Genomic DNA, 20,327 nt, shown 5'->3' on the forward strand with positions numbered 1-20,327 from the left:
TGGCGAAATTTTTTTTTTTTTCTTCGGAAAGAATTATGGATAAATGGATAATTAGAGAGAGAGAGGGAGGTACTGGTTTGTTGCACTGATATCGATTTTTTTTTTTTTCTTCAGGAAAGAATATGGATAAATGGATAATTAGAGAGAGAGAGAGGATACTGGTTTGTTGCATTGATATGCGAATTTTTTTTTTTTTCTTCGGGAAATTGATATGATAAAAGGGAAATGGATAAATGGATAGAGAGAGAGAGGATACTGGTTTGTTGCATTGATATGCGAATTTTTTTTTTTTTTCTTCGGGAAAGAATATGGATAAATGGATAATTAGAGAGAGAGAGGATACTGGTTTGTTGCACTGATATACGATTTTTTTTTCTTCAGGAAAGAATATGGATAAATGGATAATTAGAGAGAGAGAGAGAGGATACTGGTTTGTTGCATTGATATGCGAATTTTTTTTTTTCTTCAGGAAAGAATATGGATAAATGGATAATTAGAGAGAGAGGGGATACTGGTTTGTTGCACTGTTATACGAATTTTTTTTTTTTTTTTTTTTAGGTTCATCAAATGATTCGGAGGCAGATCCAAGCAGTAGCAATGCGCCACCAGAAAAAAAGAAAAAGGTCGAGAAAGAAGTGAAACGGAAAATAAATCCTAAATGGGAACAAGAGTTTTTAGTAGTTGATAAGGAAGGTAAACCCTCTTGTTTACTGTGCAACAAATTTCTTACAGTAGGGAAGAGATATAATATCAAAAGACATTATGATACCATTCACGATGCATGAAGATAAATATCCCCTTCATTCTGAGAAGAGAAAACGTGATTTAGAAAAGTTAAAAGTTCATATAAATACACAAAGAGATGATCTCAGAAAGTTTTTGAGTGAAGATAAAATGGTTCAAATTGCCACTCTTAAATCTGCATGGATCATTGCAAGACGAAAGAAATGTTTTAGTGATGCAGAAATGGTTTAAAAAAAAGTCCTCATTAGCGTGGCTGAATTGCTTGCTTTCGATTTCAATGAAAAAGAAAAGCAAAAGTTGACCTAAAGAATAATGATGATGCCGCTGAGCAGACAAACGGCAGCTACAAGAATTGTAAATTTGTCTGAAAACATAAAACAACAACTTAAACAGACTTAAACTCTTGTTTGGCATTTAGCGTAGCACTCGATGAATCAACAGACATGAGAGACGTAGCACAACTTTGCATCTGGATAAGATACATAACTGATAAATTTGTTGTCAGAGAAGAACTATTAAGCTAACTCCACTGAAAGACCGCACTCGTGGCTGTGATATTCTTGAGGCTGTTAAAAAAGAATGTACAAAGTTTGAATTGAACATGGAAAAACTGAGTTCAATTGCCACAGATGGGGCACCCTCAATGGAAGGGAAAAAAATAAGGGTTTTGTGCTTTGTTCAAGGCAAATGAGGACATTGATGTACCCACCTTTCATTGTATCATTCACCAAGAAAGTTTATGTTGTGAAGTGTGGAAATCAGGTGAATTACATCAAGTAATGCAAGATGTTATCAAAATTAGTGAATTTTCTCCGTACTTGTGCATTAAATCATCGGCAATTTATAGGATATTTAGAACAAATTGAAACAGAATGTGGAGATTTAGTTTACTTTAATGCTGAAAGATGGCTGAGTCGTGGTAATGAACTTAAGAGGTTTACTGATTTTTTACCTGATATAAAGACTTTTTCTGTTTGTGTCAAAACTTGTCAATGTTTGGTTCAACTTGGTTCTGTGAGAGCACATTTTCATCCATGAAGTTATTAAAGTCAACATTACGATCCTCAGTTAGTAATGTAAATCTTGAGTGCGAATTAAGATGTTCTTCATTGATTTTCACCCTGAATTTTTTAAAATAAAGTCAAGCTATTATCAGCATTCCCTCTAAATTTACCTTTGTTTGAATTAAATAAACTCTTGTTTGCCCTCTTTAAAATATATTTCTTTGAATTCCTCTGAAATAAGTCTTTGTCATTTTCAAACTGATAATTTCTAAGTGAGATATATATATATATATATATATATATATATATATATATATATATATATATATATATATATATATATATATATATATAGATATATATATATATATATATATATATATATATATATATATATATATATATACTATATATATGTATATATATATATATATATATATATATATATATGTTACGCATAATGTGGATAATTGCCTAATGTGAACATTAGGCAGAAAAATTGCCTAATCTTCATATTAGGCAATTTGTTTTGCACAATGTTGACAATAGGCAAATTACTTGCCCATTGTCAACATTATGCATGATTTTCAGATTGGGCGAGGGTATTTTGCCTAATGTGAATTGAATGACGAACCACTGTAACTGGAATGTTGTTCGAATGTTGCTCGAAACTTTGGGTCTGTCACTTAAGCTATTATCCATTGTTCAGCGTGCTACGCTGAGGGTCCCGGATGTCGATAGTGGTCCAACAGATCCTAAAAATCTGTTAGTGGTCGTCCTCAAGGAACAAGATGGACTATTCACTGTAGGTTGTCGGGAGGGAATTCTTGGACCAAAATTTACAGCAGCTGATCTAAGTGCAATCAAACAGCCCCTGATAAAGTCTGAAGAGGTTCCTGATATCTGCCTATCGATTAGAACAGCAACAGCAAGAGCCACTGGTGGGCAAGGATATATAAAGTGTCAATGTACTACTCAATGTACATCAGGACGATGAAGCTGCCTAAGAAAAAAATTTCAATGCAACTCGCGCTGTCACCCGGGCAGATCATGCAAAAATTTCTGATTGGACTCAACTGAACCCTGAGATCTATTGACTTATTTCTCTTTTACTGATATTGCACTAATTATGTTTGTATTTATTCAAATAAATTGGAATTCTTCAAACTGTCTCTACATTAACCATGTTGCATTCTCTTGTAACCTCCCGTGGGTTGTCTGTTGGATTAATTTCCATTTGTACACTAAACCATAATATATGTTTAGATTAGGCAGTCGTATTCACATCGGGCAAAATTGAGCTGCATAATTTGAACAACAGGCATGTTTGGCTCAATGTTAACAAATTGTAAACTTTATGCAAACTGCTTGCTTAATGTACACATTAGGCAATTATCCACATTATGCGTAACATATATATATATATATATATATATATATATATATATATATATATATACATGTACATACACACACTTATATACATAAACACACACACACACACATACATACATACACACAGGTGGGCCGCATGACTTTTTTTTTTTTTTTTTTTTTTTCAAGAGTGGCCCTCAGACTAAACAACTTGGACAGCCCTGTTCTAAAGAATAGTTTCGCACAGACTGCAAGGAACGTAACCGCAAATACGACATCCACTAGGGATTGGGGCGTCCAATGTATTTCGCCATGTTTAGTACTGGCCCCTGGGGGTTAATTACAGTCGTCCGAATAAATATTACTTAAAATTCTTGTTCAGGAGGTAAAACTGCATTGTTATACCGCAACTGACAGTCTAGGCTGCCGCGGAATAGTACTCTAGATCTAACCGCCCCCCCCACCCCATAGGTTAGTGTGGGCCATTGGCCCGTCTACGTGAGACATTATATCCGCGAATCCTCAAATTTCTCACGGGAGCGAAGGAAACTCGTACCGTACTTCAAGACTTTATTCCTCCTTCTCAAACAATTCAAAATTCAAACAGCTCAGGGAGATCTCAACAGGTTCCACAGTTCTTTATTGATATAAAAATAGCAATAAACTGAAAAAGGAAGGGCATAAATACGACACAGCACAGGGTGTGGGTGAAAAGGAACAGGGGATGGGCAAATTTCAAAGGCGTCATCTCAACAAAGGGGAAAACAACATTTGTTTTAGGACAAAACCACAATTTACTTGATTAAACACACACTACAATTGTCATATAAGAAATGTTTTAGATTTAGTAATGAAATACGTAATTTTTCAAATATATATCCAATGTAAACAAATAGGGAGCGTTCTTTTGGATGCTACAACGTACATTTTAACAAAACGTAAACACAAACATACATTTAACACCCCCTTTTCCTAGGGGTCTCCGAAAGAGTGAATAAGCATGTTACGGTTCTTTGATTTTCCCCCATCCAGTACCTACCCCTCCTTCCCTAGGCCAACCGGGTCTCGTATACCTTGTTACATCAAGTTGTAAGGTAAGTTACAGGTTAATTTCTAAAATACACGGGCAACTGTTCTTCTGCAAGCTTTCTTTTATTTCTAGTTCGTTGCTCAATTTTCACTAAATGTAAATCATCGTGTTCCCACTCTATACGTTTCTACGTGACATTATCGTGTTCCCACTCTATACGATTTCCATGCTCAGGTAGCTTGAAACCGAAACTTCAAGGTTCCGATGCAGGTAGAGCTGTATAGGAAGACAGGAAATGTTCAAGGTCACCGCCATCAAGTAGTCTGAGACATTTACACAGTGGTTATGACAATTATTTTCTCGTACACAAAATTCTGCTAAGACCCAAATGATGTCGTATATACTACTGGGACCATCTAGTATAAAATTGAGAGTTGTCTCCCCATCGATATTAATAATTAATGGTCTTACTTGCACACCCAGTCACTGTTCAAAGGGTATTTCGCATTTAGTGCAAGAACAACAGAGATCACCATATAACCTGTGTGGCGATCAAATGCTTCGCACGCAAAGCTGTTTAAAAAAATAACAAGTTAACTTTCTATTGATTACAGGGCGTTTTGGAAGATTACGCCACGTTGTGAACGTACCCTATCATGCACAAGAGGAAGTCGCAGTGTTTGAGCAACGCACTGCCAAGTGCCAGGCAACCACAATAACCCAGTCTAGCTCAGGGCTGCCATATAAGGAAATCCACGCACGGTCTCAGACAGTTGCCAGTTATGCAATATATTCGACTTTATCGATGAAGTGGTTGAAAGAGGAATGTTATAAGTTGTTTAACGCCATCTTGTAAGTGCTCAAAACTTAGCGGTATGAATTCCCAGCCAGTAGCTATTTTTTTTTTTTTTTACTGATAAATAAGGATAGATACTGACCCTTTCCGTTTTTAGTTCACATTGTTTAAACATTTAGTTAGATTTTTATTCTAGTGTTTTCGACGAGAGTAAAAGAAATAAAACTTCTCAACAACAGTCGATACACCTTTAATTTGATGATGAAAAACTGGAATGAAACTTATTTAATTTGGCGATGAAAGAGTTGAATGAAACTCCTTTAACGTGTGATGAAAAATTGAAATGAAACTAACGTATTTAATTTGACGACGAAAAAAGTAAGATAGGTCTTTTACAACAAGTTTATAGTTATTTCAATAAGTTAAATAAATATACTGTACTAGAATGATATATATATATATATATATATATATATATATTATATATATAATAATGTAAGGCATCTTAATTACATCGTCGTAATAAAATAAAACGATGGATTTATAATGTTCAACCCGACATTATTGCCATAAATATAATGACTAGACCTATCTCTTGGACTAACTAACTAATTGCTCGCACGTGAACTTAAAAAAAATAATTATCACTGTATTGTATCATTGAAATTACATAATTATAATCACTTTCACAAAGAATATTTTGAAGCCGCAAATGTAATAGTAAGCACCAGTACTATAAACTGGCAACGTATCCTGGAACTAGGCTAATGTACGTACATTTCAATTTACATGATTTAATTATACAATTTCTTACTTTTATCGTTGTTACACACACAGTCATTCATTTAGGGCAATATCAACTGACAACGAAATCATGAGCGCTGTCATCTATACTGAAAAACTAGGCCTATGATTTTTGCTAAGATTTACGTTATACGAATTACAGTTATGAAATCATTAAATCCCGTTCCTTTCAAAAGTTTGTCACTGTAGTTGTAGAATAACCAAACTGATTATACAGGCACATTAATCATTTTCACATGCAACAAATGCAATGTGAATTGCAAAGCTGTTAAAGTGCATAGCTGAATAATAATTTGCTACCAAATGTCAGTATGATGTATGTATATATTTCACAAAATTTCCAAGAAAATATACCATCAAAACTAGCAAATTCAGAATACTCTCTAGTATTACGAAAAAGAAATGTAGATTTTGTTGAGGTCAAGATTAAAAATAATCTTGAATAGGTAACTGATGGCAGGTTGGCGCTGGAACCAGCCAGTTCGTACGGTTAAGATACTGTTTATATTCTAGACCTTGGTTTGCAAATGAATCAACGGTCAGCGTCATGCATCTAATAAACATCCAAACGCATCCACAAATTAAAAAAGATAATACTAATTATTTATTTTTATAGATATTCGTGTGTGAGACTTATAAAATAGAATAGAACAAAATTTTCATAAATTCTTATTAGATTGTAACTAGCATACGCTTTTAAAGTAAAAAGCGTGGAAATTTTTACGTGTGGATTCCACACCTAATCACAATGTGCAGGACAAGATAAGTTGAGCTTAACTTACGAGAACCAGAATCCTGGTAGTGCATTACATTAGATTAGTCCAAACGTACATACATTACGTTCCTACAGGTCTTATTCATAGATAGTCTTATTGTCACTAGGCCACATAGATATCTGTTACTACCTTATCGACTTTCAACATCCGTCTTATATAGTTATCAGAGAACAACCATCAGATATGGCAAATAAAAGGGGGGAATATAGACAAATATATTTTATATTAGTAAATAGAATAATTCGTGTTGTATGTATTTAACTCGCCCGTAACATGTCACGTCTACTTTGAGCAAGTATTCAAGTATTCAACCTGTGTGTTGGGTAGCGTTACCAAGTCCGCAATTACGCCATCAGTTTGTTGAATACCCAGAAGGGCTTGTGAACCAAATGGAATGTCTGTTAATCCGATATATATATAATATATATATATATATATATATATATATATATATATATATATATATATATTATATATATGCATTTTTTTATGTGTGTATTGTCCAAAGCCAGACTTGTGTAGCATGTGCGTGGCAACACTGTTAAGCACGATATCGACGCAACCCTTACACCGTCACCGAGTACATACGTACTCTGAGCCTCGGACGCGCAAGGTCATTTTATTCACATTACTTTAGTTCTCTCTGTCTCAAAGTTTCTTGCGAAAATACAAACATGTACTCTTCGCCATCCATCGTCAGAATAGTGCAGCATATTGAAAGGTAAGAAATGTGTTTAAATTGTTATAGTATCGAAGGTTTTATATTTGGCACAGGATATTGGTAGCAGCCATATCCCTATCGGTAGTGAATTGCGCATGGGCCAGGTTTCAGACTTCATGCCGTACAAATAACATAGTGTGGTTGGGGACTTGGGGAACGGCAGATTCTGTCAGTGGTGCCGTTTTGGGCTCTTGACTTGCTGTAGGTACGTCAGTTATCTGTATCCGTTTCCAGTTTGCTTATATCATACTACCTATATTATGTGACCAGTTCGGCTTTTAGGCTTTTTGAACATCTGTCCCGCTTTTTTGGGCTACAGAAACAAAATTAACCCACTTTTAGTGGGAATAGTGCTGAAAATTTGTTTAATTTTGACATTTCACTAGCTGGTGACTTCTATCGTCTTATCCGACAGCTGCAATACCCAATGAAGTGAATTAAAAGAATATTGTAAAGTGTATGAAGGCGGCCCTTTGCAACTGCTTATGTCGGGCAGAATAAAGGTCTGAGAAAGTCACCAAAGGTACGATGGTGTAGTAATATGTGTGTGTATATATATTATATATATATATATATATATATATATATATATATATATATATATATATATATATATGTATGAATAACTTGATCACGAAGTATATAAAACGTGATGCTATGTATAAATAAAGGTTTTTTGCCACGAAGGAAAAAAATGAAAAAGGCGAGATAGCCGAGTTAAAGGGTCCGAATAGGGCCGAAAGTACTCGGCTATCTCGCTTTTTCATTTTTTTCCTTTGTGGCAAAAAAAAACCTTATATATATATTATATATATATATATATATATATATATATATATATATATATGTATATATTTATATATATATATATATATATATGGTAGATCTAGGGTAATAATCCGCAGCTGCCTAGACTTTGGCAGTTGCGGTTTTTCTGTGCATTTTTAACTCCTGAACAAGAATTTTAAGTAATATTTATTCAGACAACTGTAATTAACCCCCAGGCGCCAGTACCAAACACGGCAAAATACATTGGACGCCCCAATCCTTAGTGGATGTCGTATCCGCGGTTACGTTCCTGGCAGCCCGTGCTGAACTGTTCTGTAGAATCACCAAAACATCTGTTTTTCAGCGAAAATTATTCCGCGGTTCATGCTGTTCCATCGCCATTTTTCTTGCTGTCAGTGATATGCCTGAGGGAGTAAACCAGGGTTCGCGCATGCGCAACAGGGTTCCCAGATTTGGCGGTTTCCCACCAAATTTGGCTGGTTTTTTTCCAATTTGGTGGGTAAAGATTCACTTTGGCTGGTTAGTGGTTTTTTGGCTGGTTTTCAGAAACTTGCAATTTGAGCTAAACACTGATCCCACTTTTGGGAAATTTGTCCCCAGATTGGGAATTTTTAAAGGTTTTCAGGAAAATCTGGGGAATTTGAATATATAGATAGAATAAAAAAAAAAATCACACACACCAGACGACCGCAACAGCTACAAAAGGTCGAGACCGTTAAAGGGGATTAGCGCAGATGCCATATTTTCTTAAACCCGTTCAAACTATTGAGGAAAAAAAGAGTAATAAGGTGGTAGATTTGGCATGTTTATTTATTTACTTATTTATTTTGAGCGGCCTACCATTTCGTTGTGGATGGATGATTAATGGAAGTGACCACGGGTCACGGGATTAAGAGGATTGTCTGTCACCTCCCTTCATTTGTCAATAGAAAAGCAAAACAAAAATTATTTTTCCTGTATTCTTATATTAGTTTATATTATGTAACTAAAACTATGATGCCGCTATACAAGCATATATATGATAAAAAAAATATGCATTTATAAAGGTAAATATAACGCACATATATTTGGCGGTTATTTGGGCTGGTTTGGATTTCCATTTGGCGGGATTTTGGCTGGTTTTATGGTAGACTTTGGCTGGTTGGCAGTGCTGTCATCTGGGATCCCTGATGCGCAATTTACTGCCGTACCAATATCCAGTTTGTTTATATTTAGTTTTCGTCCCAGTAGCTATCATAGTCGTCTTTGGATCCATTGCATTTGAATAGTAGCTGTTAGGATCCACATCGTATGTTCGTGTACATTTTGAAGTCACGAAGAGGAAAGAGCAGCTGGTGAACACAACCTCCAAATGGAACAGCGGGAATTGGGTTAATCTTAAGCAGACCCTTACGTAAAGTTATAATTATAATATTGACCTCAGGGAGACAGGGACGGGTTTTTATTAAGGGGGACGGGGCCGCCATGCTCTACGCAGGTAACCTTAGGGTCCCCCTTTTTTTTATTCCAGACGTAAGGGTCAGAGGCCATGCCTGCTCAGACCCCCAACCCTAAATCCGCCACTGTTGTTTGGTTGTATGTACAGTGTTTTTATGGTGCATGGAACCAGTGGTTATTCAGCAACGGGACCAACGGCTTTACGTGACTTCCGAACCACGTCGAGAGTGAACTTCTATCACCAGAAATACACATCTCTCACTCCTCAATGGAATGGCCAGGAATCGAACCCGCGACCACCGAGGTGGGACGCAAACACTATACCAACCATGCCACTGAGGCGCTGTTAGGAGAGAAACTGTTAGGTAGGTATGTTCCCAACCGTTTATATAGGGGGAAACATCACGACAGGCCAACCCTCATCACGGTAGACGGGTCTTATTCACTCGATATTTAATTGGTGAAACATGAATACAATTGCAACTCTAAGCATACCATTTAAAAGACTGAAGTTTCGTCATCATATTGTGATATATGAAAGCCCCATACGAACTAAAATAAGCATGTGAGCTCTTCGTAAAATATGTTTTCAAGGCAGTTTTGAAATCCAATATGGCGGCTACGTTTTGCATGGACGGTTCTCATCAGTGACGGCCACCATCTTTCCCCAGCCTTCCCAGCACTCATTTGAACAATGTTAGCGTATGTATGTAACGTTTATTGATCTTACTCAAGATTTGCAGTTGTAATCAGCACAATAAAACATTTTGTTGCCTATATTAGTGAAAGTATGAAACTTGTTATTCCCGGGGTTATGGTTGGAACTGAATTCATTCTTACCTTGTAATCGGCGGTTTTTATCCTTACTGCCATCACAACTGAAACTCCACAGTGCTTATTTGATGTTATTACACATTTTGGTCTCAGTTCACTCCACATTGCACTTTAAACCCATTGCTGTTCCTGGTTTCTAAGCGCGCGCGCCATAAACACAATTTCGAACAGCAGACGACGAGAGACGACGAAACTGCAAAGTTTTATTCCCTAAACTGTTTACTTTACTCGTTATTTAGTTTAAATTTACTTTGTTATTTAAAAATTTTGATTTAATTCATGTATATTATCCGTTTTTGCAACCAAATTACCCCGAAAAATTACAGATATTTCTAAAGTAGATAAAATCAATGTTTCTAACGTTTTCGTACATCTGGCTGCCGAAAACCATAGAGGAACGAATACGGAAAAGTGCAGAGGAACGACTACGTTTTTGTTTTGTTTTTGCTAGCACTTTTCATTGATTTCAGTCTTTATTAGTATTTTGAATTTCTTTAATAATGGTATGCCAGAAATAAATGTAACCTTTAATGTTTGCATGCTTTAATGTTTGCATGCTAAGAATGGCAAAATCATCGTTGCCACATTAGTGGAGGCTTCAAACATACGCCGTTCCATTATTATCCTGTTAAGCGTCCGCCCTGATGAGCTCGCTGCTAACGAACCGTCACGTTTTTTTGTAATCAGCGATCATAGCACTGATGATAGTTTTTCAAAGTTAATATTGATTTTTATGCTTGTTATTCATACTGTAATTAACTGTAGGAAATTCTCTCTCTCTCTCTCTCTCTCTCTCTCTCTCTCTCTCTCTCTCTCTCTCTCTCTCGTCTCTCTCTCTCTCTCTTTCTCTCTCTCTCTCGGAGTCCAGTCACTCGGCAAAGAAAAGTCATCTTCACTCCCGCAATTGGAAGAAAAGTTTGTATCATCACTGGAGGATTCAGAACTAGAGCTCTCATCATCAAATAGGTTATCAATATCACACTCCTCATCTAGTATTTGATTGATCTCACCTGAAGAAATATGCCTCCTCTTTGGGACATTCATTGTGAAAGACGCGAAATCCAATTTGTCTCGATAAACGCCCGAAGCGTATTGAAAGAAAACCAACAGGGACAGGCAGTTTTCTAGCATAAGCGACCACCAAGAAAGAGTTGCCAGGCTGGAAATAAGTTTCCCATGTGCTGAGAGTGTTACCAAATGATGTTCCTACACTTTCTATACGAGTAAACGTATTATTACGGGGCTGACGGCTTGACAAGCACAGTTAAAGTCTTGAACGTAATATCCCGTTGAAGGCGCTACCGAGTAGATCGCGGTAAACGTATTATTACGTGGGTGACGCTTAACAGGTTATAAACTGTTTTCATGAATTCTAGTTGTCATAGTAATGCAATAATGATAAAATTGCTTTAATTTTAATGTATGACACTTACCTGGCAGGTATATATATAGCTATATTCTCTGTTCCACCTGGCAGAAATTTTCAAAACTCGCGGCAAACGCTAGTAACCTATTAGTAGTTCAGGCAACCACCACCCCGTTACCGTGGCGCTAGCGCTAGGAACCGTTCCCAATTGGGCCAGATTTTCTCTGCCAGCCGAACCGGCAACATTGTTGGTGGTTCCCTGCTAGGATTTTCATTCTCGTTGCTGACTGATCTTGGATTTTGGTATTGTACTCGGAAACGTTAGCTTGGCATTCGCTTTGGATTGTTCTTTAAAGATGTCTGATACTGGAAGTATGTTTAGAGTGTGTGTAAAAGAGGGGTGTAAGGTAAGATTGCCGAAAGCTTCGGTCGACCCTCATACCGTTTGTAAGAAGTGTAGGGAGAATGTGTGTACTTGGGAGAATAGATGCATTGAATGTGAGAATTTATCAGAGAAGGAATGGAAGGTCTTTATGAAATATGTTGAGAGGCTTGAGAAAGATCGTGTAAGGAGATCTGTTTCTCGTAGTGAGAAGTCAAATTCTTCGAGTAAAAGGAGTGAATGTATTTCCTCTCCAGCTCCTTCCAATGTAGAATTGGTAGTTCCTTCTCCCCAGGTATCTCCTGCGCCCGCTGCTGTATCGGAGGAGGCGAACGATACAAATATTGTGAAAGTGTTCGCTGCCCTTGCGTCCATGGGCGACCAGATACAGCGACTTACAGATAGAGTTAGTGCTTTCGATGTCAGTGAAAGTGTAGTGGAGGGGGCGTCTGATCGTCTCTCTCGTGCTCCTAGACCTAGACCTCTGTCAAGCTCCCAGACCCAAGGGAGAAGGCATGTCGACAGTCGAAGGGAGGCGAGAGAGGTTTTGTCACGGTCAGGCGTCCCTTCGAACAGTCCTGTTGCAAGTTCCCAGGCTGTTGCAGTTCGCCGCAGAAAAGGCGTAACTGGGAAGTGTGCGTCCTCGGAAGGTTCGACTTCCGAGCGAGAACGTCGGTATGCAGTGGTGTCTCGCCCCCTCAAGAGGACGTTCAGGACATCAACTGCTCTCGAGAGACAGGAGCAAGATAGTGAGGCTTGGAGTAGTCCGGAGGTGTTGTCATCCTCGGAAGACGGGGACGCAGTGCCGATCAAGAGGAAAAGGATTTTTCGTACTAGAGAGGACGCAGGACGCACTGGCGATCTACGTCCGTCTCGGCATGGTATTTCCATGGGAGAATCGCCTCCATCTTCTTTTGTATCCTCCCCTCGTCTTCCTCCGTCGGGTAGAGTACAAGATCGCTCTCCGTTAGGTCGCAGTCCCGCTCGTAATCCTCATCCGTCGTCGTCTACCATTCAGGAGGATAGTACGAAGCATTTCTTACGGGAAATGCAGTCCAAGTTGGCAGTTCTGGTGAAGTCTTGGGATGCTCCTGAGCAAGCATCTTCGAGGCGTAAGGACGATTTCCTTCCCATTAAGTCTTCTAAAAGGGAAGACAAGGACGCGTTCGCCGAGGACGCAGGGCGCACTGGCGCTAGGAGGACAAGCGATCGCTTGGGTTTGCAGGACGCAGAACACAGGAAGAAAATGGTTTCGGAAGAAGCAGGACGCAAACGTCAGGACGCGGGACCAATTGTGGACGCAGGACGCAGGCGGCAGGAAGCAGGCGTGTCTACGATGGACGCAGGACGCAGGCGGCAGGACATCGAGAGGCGGCAGGACGCCGACGCCTCGGTAGCCGCAGGACGCAGGCGGCAGGACGCTATTCCTTCAACGAAGCGTCAATACGACGAGGATCTACAAGACATTTCTTCAGCGGAAGAAGAATTGGAGTTAATTGAGGAAAAGAATACGGAACCTTCTTCAGATTATAAGGTTCTGACTTCACGTCTTATGGCTATTTTTGAGGGGGAATTTAAACCGACAGCTCCGTTATCCCCCTTATCACAGTTTTCCAAGACTAGGACTCCAAAGAAGTCCTCTTTCCTTAAAATGACGATGTCAATTTCGGCGAAGAAGGCCCTTCAACGGGTGAATGACTGGATGAAGGAGAAGAAAGAAGCGGGAAAATACTCTTTTGTTTTTCCTCCAGCTAAGTTGGCTTCTAAATCAGGAGTATGGTACGCTACTGGAGAAAGTCTAGGCCTGGGAGTACCTGCCTCCTCCCAGGGGGACTTCTCCAGTATAGTAGACAGCTCACGCAGACAGGCGTTACAGTCTGCCAAGGTCTGGTGGACGTCATCAGAATTTGACCATCTATTTAAAGGGATTTTTAGGACTTTCGAAGTCTTCAATTTCTTGGATTGGTCTTTGGGAGCACTAGCGAACTCCCTAGAAGAAGAGGATTCGCAGGACTTAGAAACAGCTAAGAGCATTATGTCCTGCATGGATAAGGCTCTGAGAGACGGAACGAATGAACTGGCTTCGTTATTCACAGCAGGAGTACTTTAGAAGAGATCGCTGTTGTGTTCGTTCGCTTCAAAAGGAGTTTCTAACTCTCAGAAATCGGAGTTACTGTTCTCTCCTCTTTCGAAACAGCTGTTTTCCCTTCAGAGGTGATTAGGGATATAGCTCCGCTTCCCTTTCGCAGAAGGCCACTTCAAGATCTTCTTTCGTCTTCAGTTAAAAAGTTCTTACCGACCAAGTTGGTGAAGAAGGCTCCAAAGGATACTAGGCCTTCGCAACAGCCCTTTCGAGGAAGAACATTCGCCTCGGACCCTGCCTGTAGGGTTAAGAGAGTACCCGCAAAAAGAGGAGCCAAGACCCCCTCTAAGAATGAGAACTCAGTCCTCCAGACGACAGTGGGAGCCAGACTTCAAGGTTTTTGGGAAGTTTGGCAGAATATGAAGGCAGATCCCTGGGCTGTCCCAACGTAGCTCGGGAAGGGTACAAGATTCCTTTCTTGAAAAGACCCAACCTCCTCTCGCACATCTCCGAGAGCCCTCGGGGCAAATTACAACGATTTAGAGAAGAAAGCGGCTCTGTGGGAGCAAGTAGCTTCCATGCTAGAGAAAGGAGCCATAGAACCTGTTCTGAATCACGAATCTCCGGGATTTTACAACCGTCTGTTCCTGGTTGCAAAGTCCTCGGGAGGTTGGAGGCCAGTGCTGGACGTTAAGTCAAACCTGAATCTTTTCGTAGAAATAAAAGACCAAGTTCACTATGGAGACGAACGATTCAGTACTGGCAGCGGTACGTCCAGGGACTGGATGGCGACTCTGGACTTGCAAGACGCATACTTTCATATTCCGATTCATCCAGGAAGCAGGAAGTATCCTAAGGTTTGTGATTCCAGGGACAGGGTCTTTCAGTTCAAGGCCCTATGCTTCGGCCTTTGGCACAGGCCCTCAAGCCCCTCGTTCACGAGGATGATGTCCAAAATGTGGCGAGATGGTTACATTTAAGAGGGATCAGAGTGTCTTTTTATCTGGACGACTGGTTGATAAGATCCCAATCAAGAAGTCAATGTCTGGAGGACTTGAGTCAAACATTGGACTTGGCAAAAGACCTAGGTCTGGTAGTGAATATGGGAAAGTCTCAATTGGAGCCCCAACAACAGATAGTTTATTTGGGGATTCAGATATCGGCAGTGACTTTTCGGGCTTTTCCGTCCCCCGAGAGGCAAGCCCAATGCATTCGGAAGGTGCAGGACTTTCTAAAGAAAGACCGATGCTCTGCAAGAGAGTGGATGAGTCTACTGGGCACACTCTCTTCGCTAGAGAGGTTCATTTCTTTAGGAAGACTGCACATGAGACCTCTTCAGTTTTTCCTGAAGGATTCATGGCCAAGAAAATTACAACCGGATTCCTTCCAGTTTCTAATTCCGGCCGAAGTAAAGGAGGAATTAAAGTGGTGGCTAACTCCAGGCAGGTTAGCAAGAGGGATGTCGCTTCAGCAGAAGAACCCAGACCTCGTCTTGTTTTCCGACGCGTCGGACGCGGGTGTTGGGGAGCGACATTAGGCCCTCAAGAGGTGTCGGGACTTTGGAGCAAGGTCGAAACAAAGTGGCACATAAACAGGAAGGAACTGATGGCAATTTTCTTGGCTTTGAAGCACTTCAGAGAGTTGATTCGAAACAAGACAGTGCAGGTCAACTCGGACAACACCACGGCTCTGGCATACATCCGGAAACAAGGGGGAACTCATTCTTTTCCCCTTTACGATCTGGCAAAAGAATTCTGCTTTGGGCGGAAGAGGAAAAGGTCGTGATACTCACCAGGTTTATACAAGGAGAGAAGAACGTGGGTGCGGACCTGTTGAGCAGAAGAGAGCAACTTCTCTCGACGGAGTGGACGTTGCACATGGAGGTTTGCCAGAGCCTGTGGAAGTTGTGGGGCCGTCCGGTAGTGGATCTGTTTTGCGACAGCCAGAACAAAAAGGTTACCAACATATTGCTCTCCGGTTCCAGACCAGGAAGCAGTGGCGGTCGATGCATTCCTGATGGATTGGTCAAACTTAGATCTGTACGCTTTTCCTCCGTTCAAGGTGCTGGGGAAAGTGATGAAGAAGTTCAGGGAGAGCAAAGGAACGAGGATGACCTTAATAGCCCCGTTTTGGCCGGCCCAAAGTTGGTTCACAGAGGTACTGGAATGGACAGTAGATACGCCAAGGACTCTTCCTCTAAGAGTAGATTTACTCAGACAACCCCACTTCGACAGGTTTCACAAGAATACCCTCGCTCTGGTCTGACTGCGTTCAGACTATCGAACGTCTGGTCAGAGCGAGGGGATATTCTAGAGAGGTGGCCAGTGCAGTGGCTAAGAGGCCAGAAGAACCTCCACAATCACAGTGTATCAGTCGAAGTGGGACAATTTCCGGAAGTGGTGTAAGAACAGGAAAGTGTCTTCATCCAGTACCTCTGTGACCCAAATCGCAGATTTCCTTCTATACTTGAGGAAGGATTTACGCTTGTCAGTTTCGACAATCAAAGGTTATAAGAGTATGCTAACCTCAGTGTTTAGACACAGGGATCTAGACATCTCGAATAACTTAGACCTTAGAGATCTGATTAGGTCGTTTGGTACGAAGAAACAACCAGAATGCAGGCCACACTGCTTGGAACCTTGAGTGGTGGTCTTGAAGTATTTAACTTCTAGCAAATTCGAGCCGTTAGAGGAATCCTCTCTGAGAGATCTTGCTAAGAAGACTATCTTTTTAGTAGCATTGGCAACTGCCAAAAGAGTTAGTGAGCTTCAGGCCATATCGAAGAAGGTGGGATGGAGACATGGCAATGCAGTGTGGTTTCATTCCAAGAAGGTTTCTTGGCCAAGAATGAGAATCCAGCTAATCCTTGGCCAAGATCCTTTGAAGTTTTGGGTCTAGCTGAATTGGTGGGTCAAGAGCAAGAAAGAGTTCTCTGCCCAGTGAGAGCGTTGCGATGTTATATAGAAAGAACAAGAGTTATCAGAGGGAAGTCTGATGCTCTGTGGTGTTCAGTTAAAGACCCCACTAGACCCATGACGAAGAACGCGCTAGCCTTCTTCATGAGAGAGTTAATTAAAGAGGCTCATATGTTGTGTGAAGAACAGAGCTTTGGTATTTTGAAAGTGAAGGCTCATGAAGTCAGGGCAGTGGCGACTTCATTAGCTTTTAAAAAGAATTTAGCCCTCAAGGAAATTATTGAATCCACATATTGGAGAACTAATTCAATATTTGCGTCTCATATCTTAGGGACGTTCAGACAACCTTTGATAATTGTCAGACGCTAGGTCCATACGTGTCCTCGGGTACAGTATTGGGCAAAGGAGTTACTACCCCATAACCTTCTTTTAAGCTAGTTAGGTGATGGTGTTTGTGTTTTTTTGGTCGTCTGAGAAAAGGGTGCGGTACTTTTCTCAGTCTTGTTGGTATTATCCGGTGATGGTGTGTGTGTAGTTCAGGTAAATGATCTGTTACTAGCTTGAATGCCGTGGCATAAGAGGGCTGTAAGGTTCTGTCAACGCATTGGTCACGTCCAGTTGTCAGTTCCAGTCTTAGCTTCTTCAACATACAGGACACTTCCTTGTTGCTTAGCTTCTTCAACATACAGGACACTTCCTTGTTGAGAGCTACTAAGGTTTAAGCAGGCTTAGAGGCAGGACCTATGAAGTCAGCTACCTTAGCAGGTAAGGAACCTAGAGTTTTAATAATATTTTATACTCTAATAATGTTGCTGTCTTTGACCCACCTCCAAATGTGTCAATCAGCTATATATATACCTGCCAGGTAAGTGTCATACATTAAAATGAAGTTTTTATGTTAAAACAAAGTTTAATGTATACTTACCTGGCAGGTATATATAATTTAATTCCCACCCGCCTCCCCTCAGGAGACAGGGTTCAGAGAAAATCTGGCCCAATTGGGAACGGTTCCTAGCGCTAGCGCCACGGTAACGGGGTGGTGGTTGCCTGAACTACTAATAGGTTACTAGCGTTTGCCGCGTTTTGTTTTGAAAATTTCTGCCAGGTGGAACAGAGAATATAGCTATAATATATACCTGCCCAGGTAAGTGTAAACATTAAACTTTGTTTTAACATAAAAACTTTCATATTTATGTTATTATATACTTCCAATACATAGCCTAATTTCACAAATTTCAACGTTTTTGTGTGGTAGTCTTATACCCAGTTTTGGAGGGTCAACACATGCCGAATGGCAACAGAGAGAGAGAGAGAGGAAGGCGGAGGAACGAAGAAGAAAAGGGATGGCGGGGGGGGGGGGGGGGGGTGGGGATGAGGGTAGGTGGAGCTTTATACGCGTGTTCGTATCCATTTCTGCATAATGGAGTTTTTGTCTATTGGTACAAGGACAAGTGTCGTTATTCTTTACGATTAGTGATTCACGATACCCTTATAAATTACGGCACTGGGTGTAATGCACTATAGCAAAATCTCGTTCTGTTAAGAGTGTTCGTTACAGAAATAGGTATTGCCCAAAAACGTGCTTGCACTGTCTCTGAAACCCATAGTAGACATGCTGCTTAGTTGTCAATCAAGTTTTTTATAACCAAGTATTTTTTACAGCTAGCTATTGAATAAATTTGTATTTTTCTCAGTCAAAACTATAGCCCCTCAATGCCAACTTTCCTCTTTTAACGACTTTCTGGTCATTGCAAATTCGGCCCATAATTTCTTATGGTGCGAAAACAGACAGAGGCCCATGGACCGAAAACGATTGCGTCACACTACGGCGATAATCCAGCAGTAAAACTCTTCATATATCCAAAAAGTAAATAATAAAGATATATATGCGCATTACGATTATAACAATTACATGTATAGCTGATAACAATCTGCATGAATAACTGGTAAACTGCTCTGCAATGACAGTTGAGTATAGCAATTATTTACAATAGGTACGAAAGTCAAGATGTCGTGACGTCATAATACAGAACTTGAAAGAACGTTCTAATTCAGAAAAATAATTACTTAAATTTGAGTCAGAGTCGAGTTACTTTTTCAATAACGAATATTTTCAAATTAATCATCATAAATATGTAAAATATTGATGTTTTACTACTTATTTAAAAATTAGCCAAGAGCACGCTTCTCGTCATCTTCTACCCAAACAGCTGTTTACGCCTGGCTTGTTGTTGATGAGAAATCGTGTTTCGATTGTTGTGATAAAAGTGCTCCAGCGTCTGTGGGTACAAGTGGTGTGCGGATTTATCACAGGAAATGGAAAGTTTGTTGACACAAGCGACTCCGTAAACATCGAGATGGCGTCAATCTTCGAAACATTTTTAGTTGTAAGTAAAAATTTCTAAAGCGTTTTGGTGAGATTTCCACTGCCGTGGGCGCCATTTTCAGTACCCTCTGTTTAAATCTTAAAATTTGGCCTTAATTTCTAACTTTGGAGAAAATACTTACTTCGAAAGGAGAGTAGAGGTCTTTAGCTCCGTTTCTCACCAACAACAAGTCGCGACTGATGCCCATCTCGGGTGTCAGGACGCGTTATAATGTACTTTTTCGGAGGGTGGCTTGCATTGATTGTAGGTGGCCTGCTTGGCCTGCTGTGATGTTCTACCCTAATGATAAGCTCTAACAAAGCAGCGCGAGAAAATGTGCGTTCACTCTTCTGCTCCCAATCATGTGTAGCTAGGATCACGGTCTAGGACATTAGGTATGCCGACTGCAGTTGTTTACCAAAATAAGAGCCCCTTGCGAGGGACGTTGCCATGTTTCCCATATTGTGTTTCCCATATTGTTGCCAGTTTCTTTTTATGTTCCTTATATTTTCACAAATAATGGTAGTTGAACATTAAAAGTCCTTAAAAACGCCCAGAAATATTTTCAACAGAAAATATATTTCATGAATTAAGTAAAGAAAAACATTTAATCTAATTGTTTTTTCTTATTTTATTGCACGATTTACTTTATTTTCCCATCTCGATTTTCTAGGTTAGGTAACTTATCCTGAAAGACACAAAATTTAGACAAAAAATTAAATTACTTCATTGGGAAGATCAACCCCAGTAGCTTTCATTTCACAGGCAAACAATCTTATACTCAAATGGATTTGGATACATTTCTCAAAGGATTAATTGAATGAAATATTTTCAGATGCCATATTGAGTTGACTTTTTAATTTATTGATCCAGAACCTTTAGTCACTTTGAGTGTCAGTCATCTTT

The 20,327-nt window shown here is 39.9% G+C and overlaps 1 protein-coding gene across 1 annotated transcript in view; it reads left to right on the forward strand.

Moving 5' to 3' along the window:
• The first annotated feature begins 7,097 nt into the window (after window positions 1-7,097).
• LOC135200137 (uncharacterized) overlaps window positions 7,098-20,327 on the forward strand; it is an 86,991-nt gene continuing 73,761 nt past the window's right edge. The window contains exon 1 of the mRNA XM_064228472.1: window positions 7,098-7,249. Coding sequence (XP_064084542.1) covers window positions 7,203-7,249 — 47 coding nt within the window. The 5' untranslated portion in view covers window positions 7,098-7,202. The remainder of the gene's footprint in view (window positions 7,250-20,327) is intronic.

Source organism: Macrobrachium nipponense, chromosome 26 (genome assembly GCF_015104395.2).
Source record: "Macrobrachium nipponense isolate FS-2020 chromosome 26, ASM1510439v2, whole genome shotgun sequence".
NCBI classification, from domain to species: Eukaryota; Metazoa; Arthropoda; class Malacostraca; order Decapoda; family Palaemonidae; genus Macrobrachium; species Macrobrachium nipponense.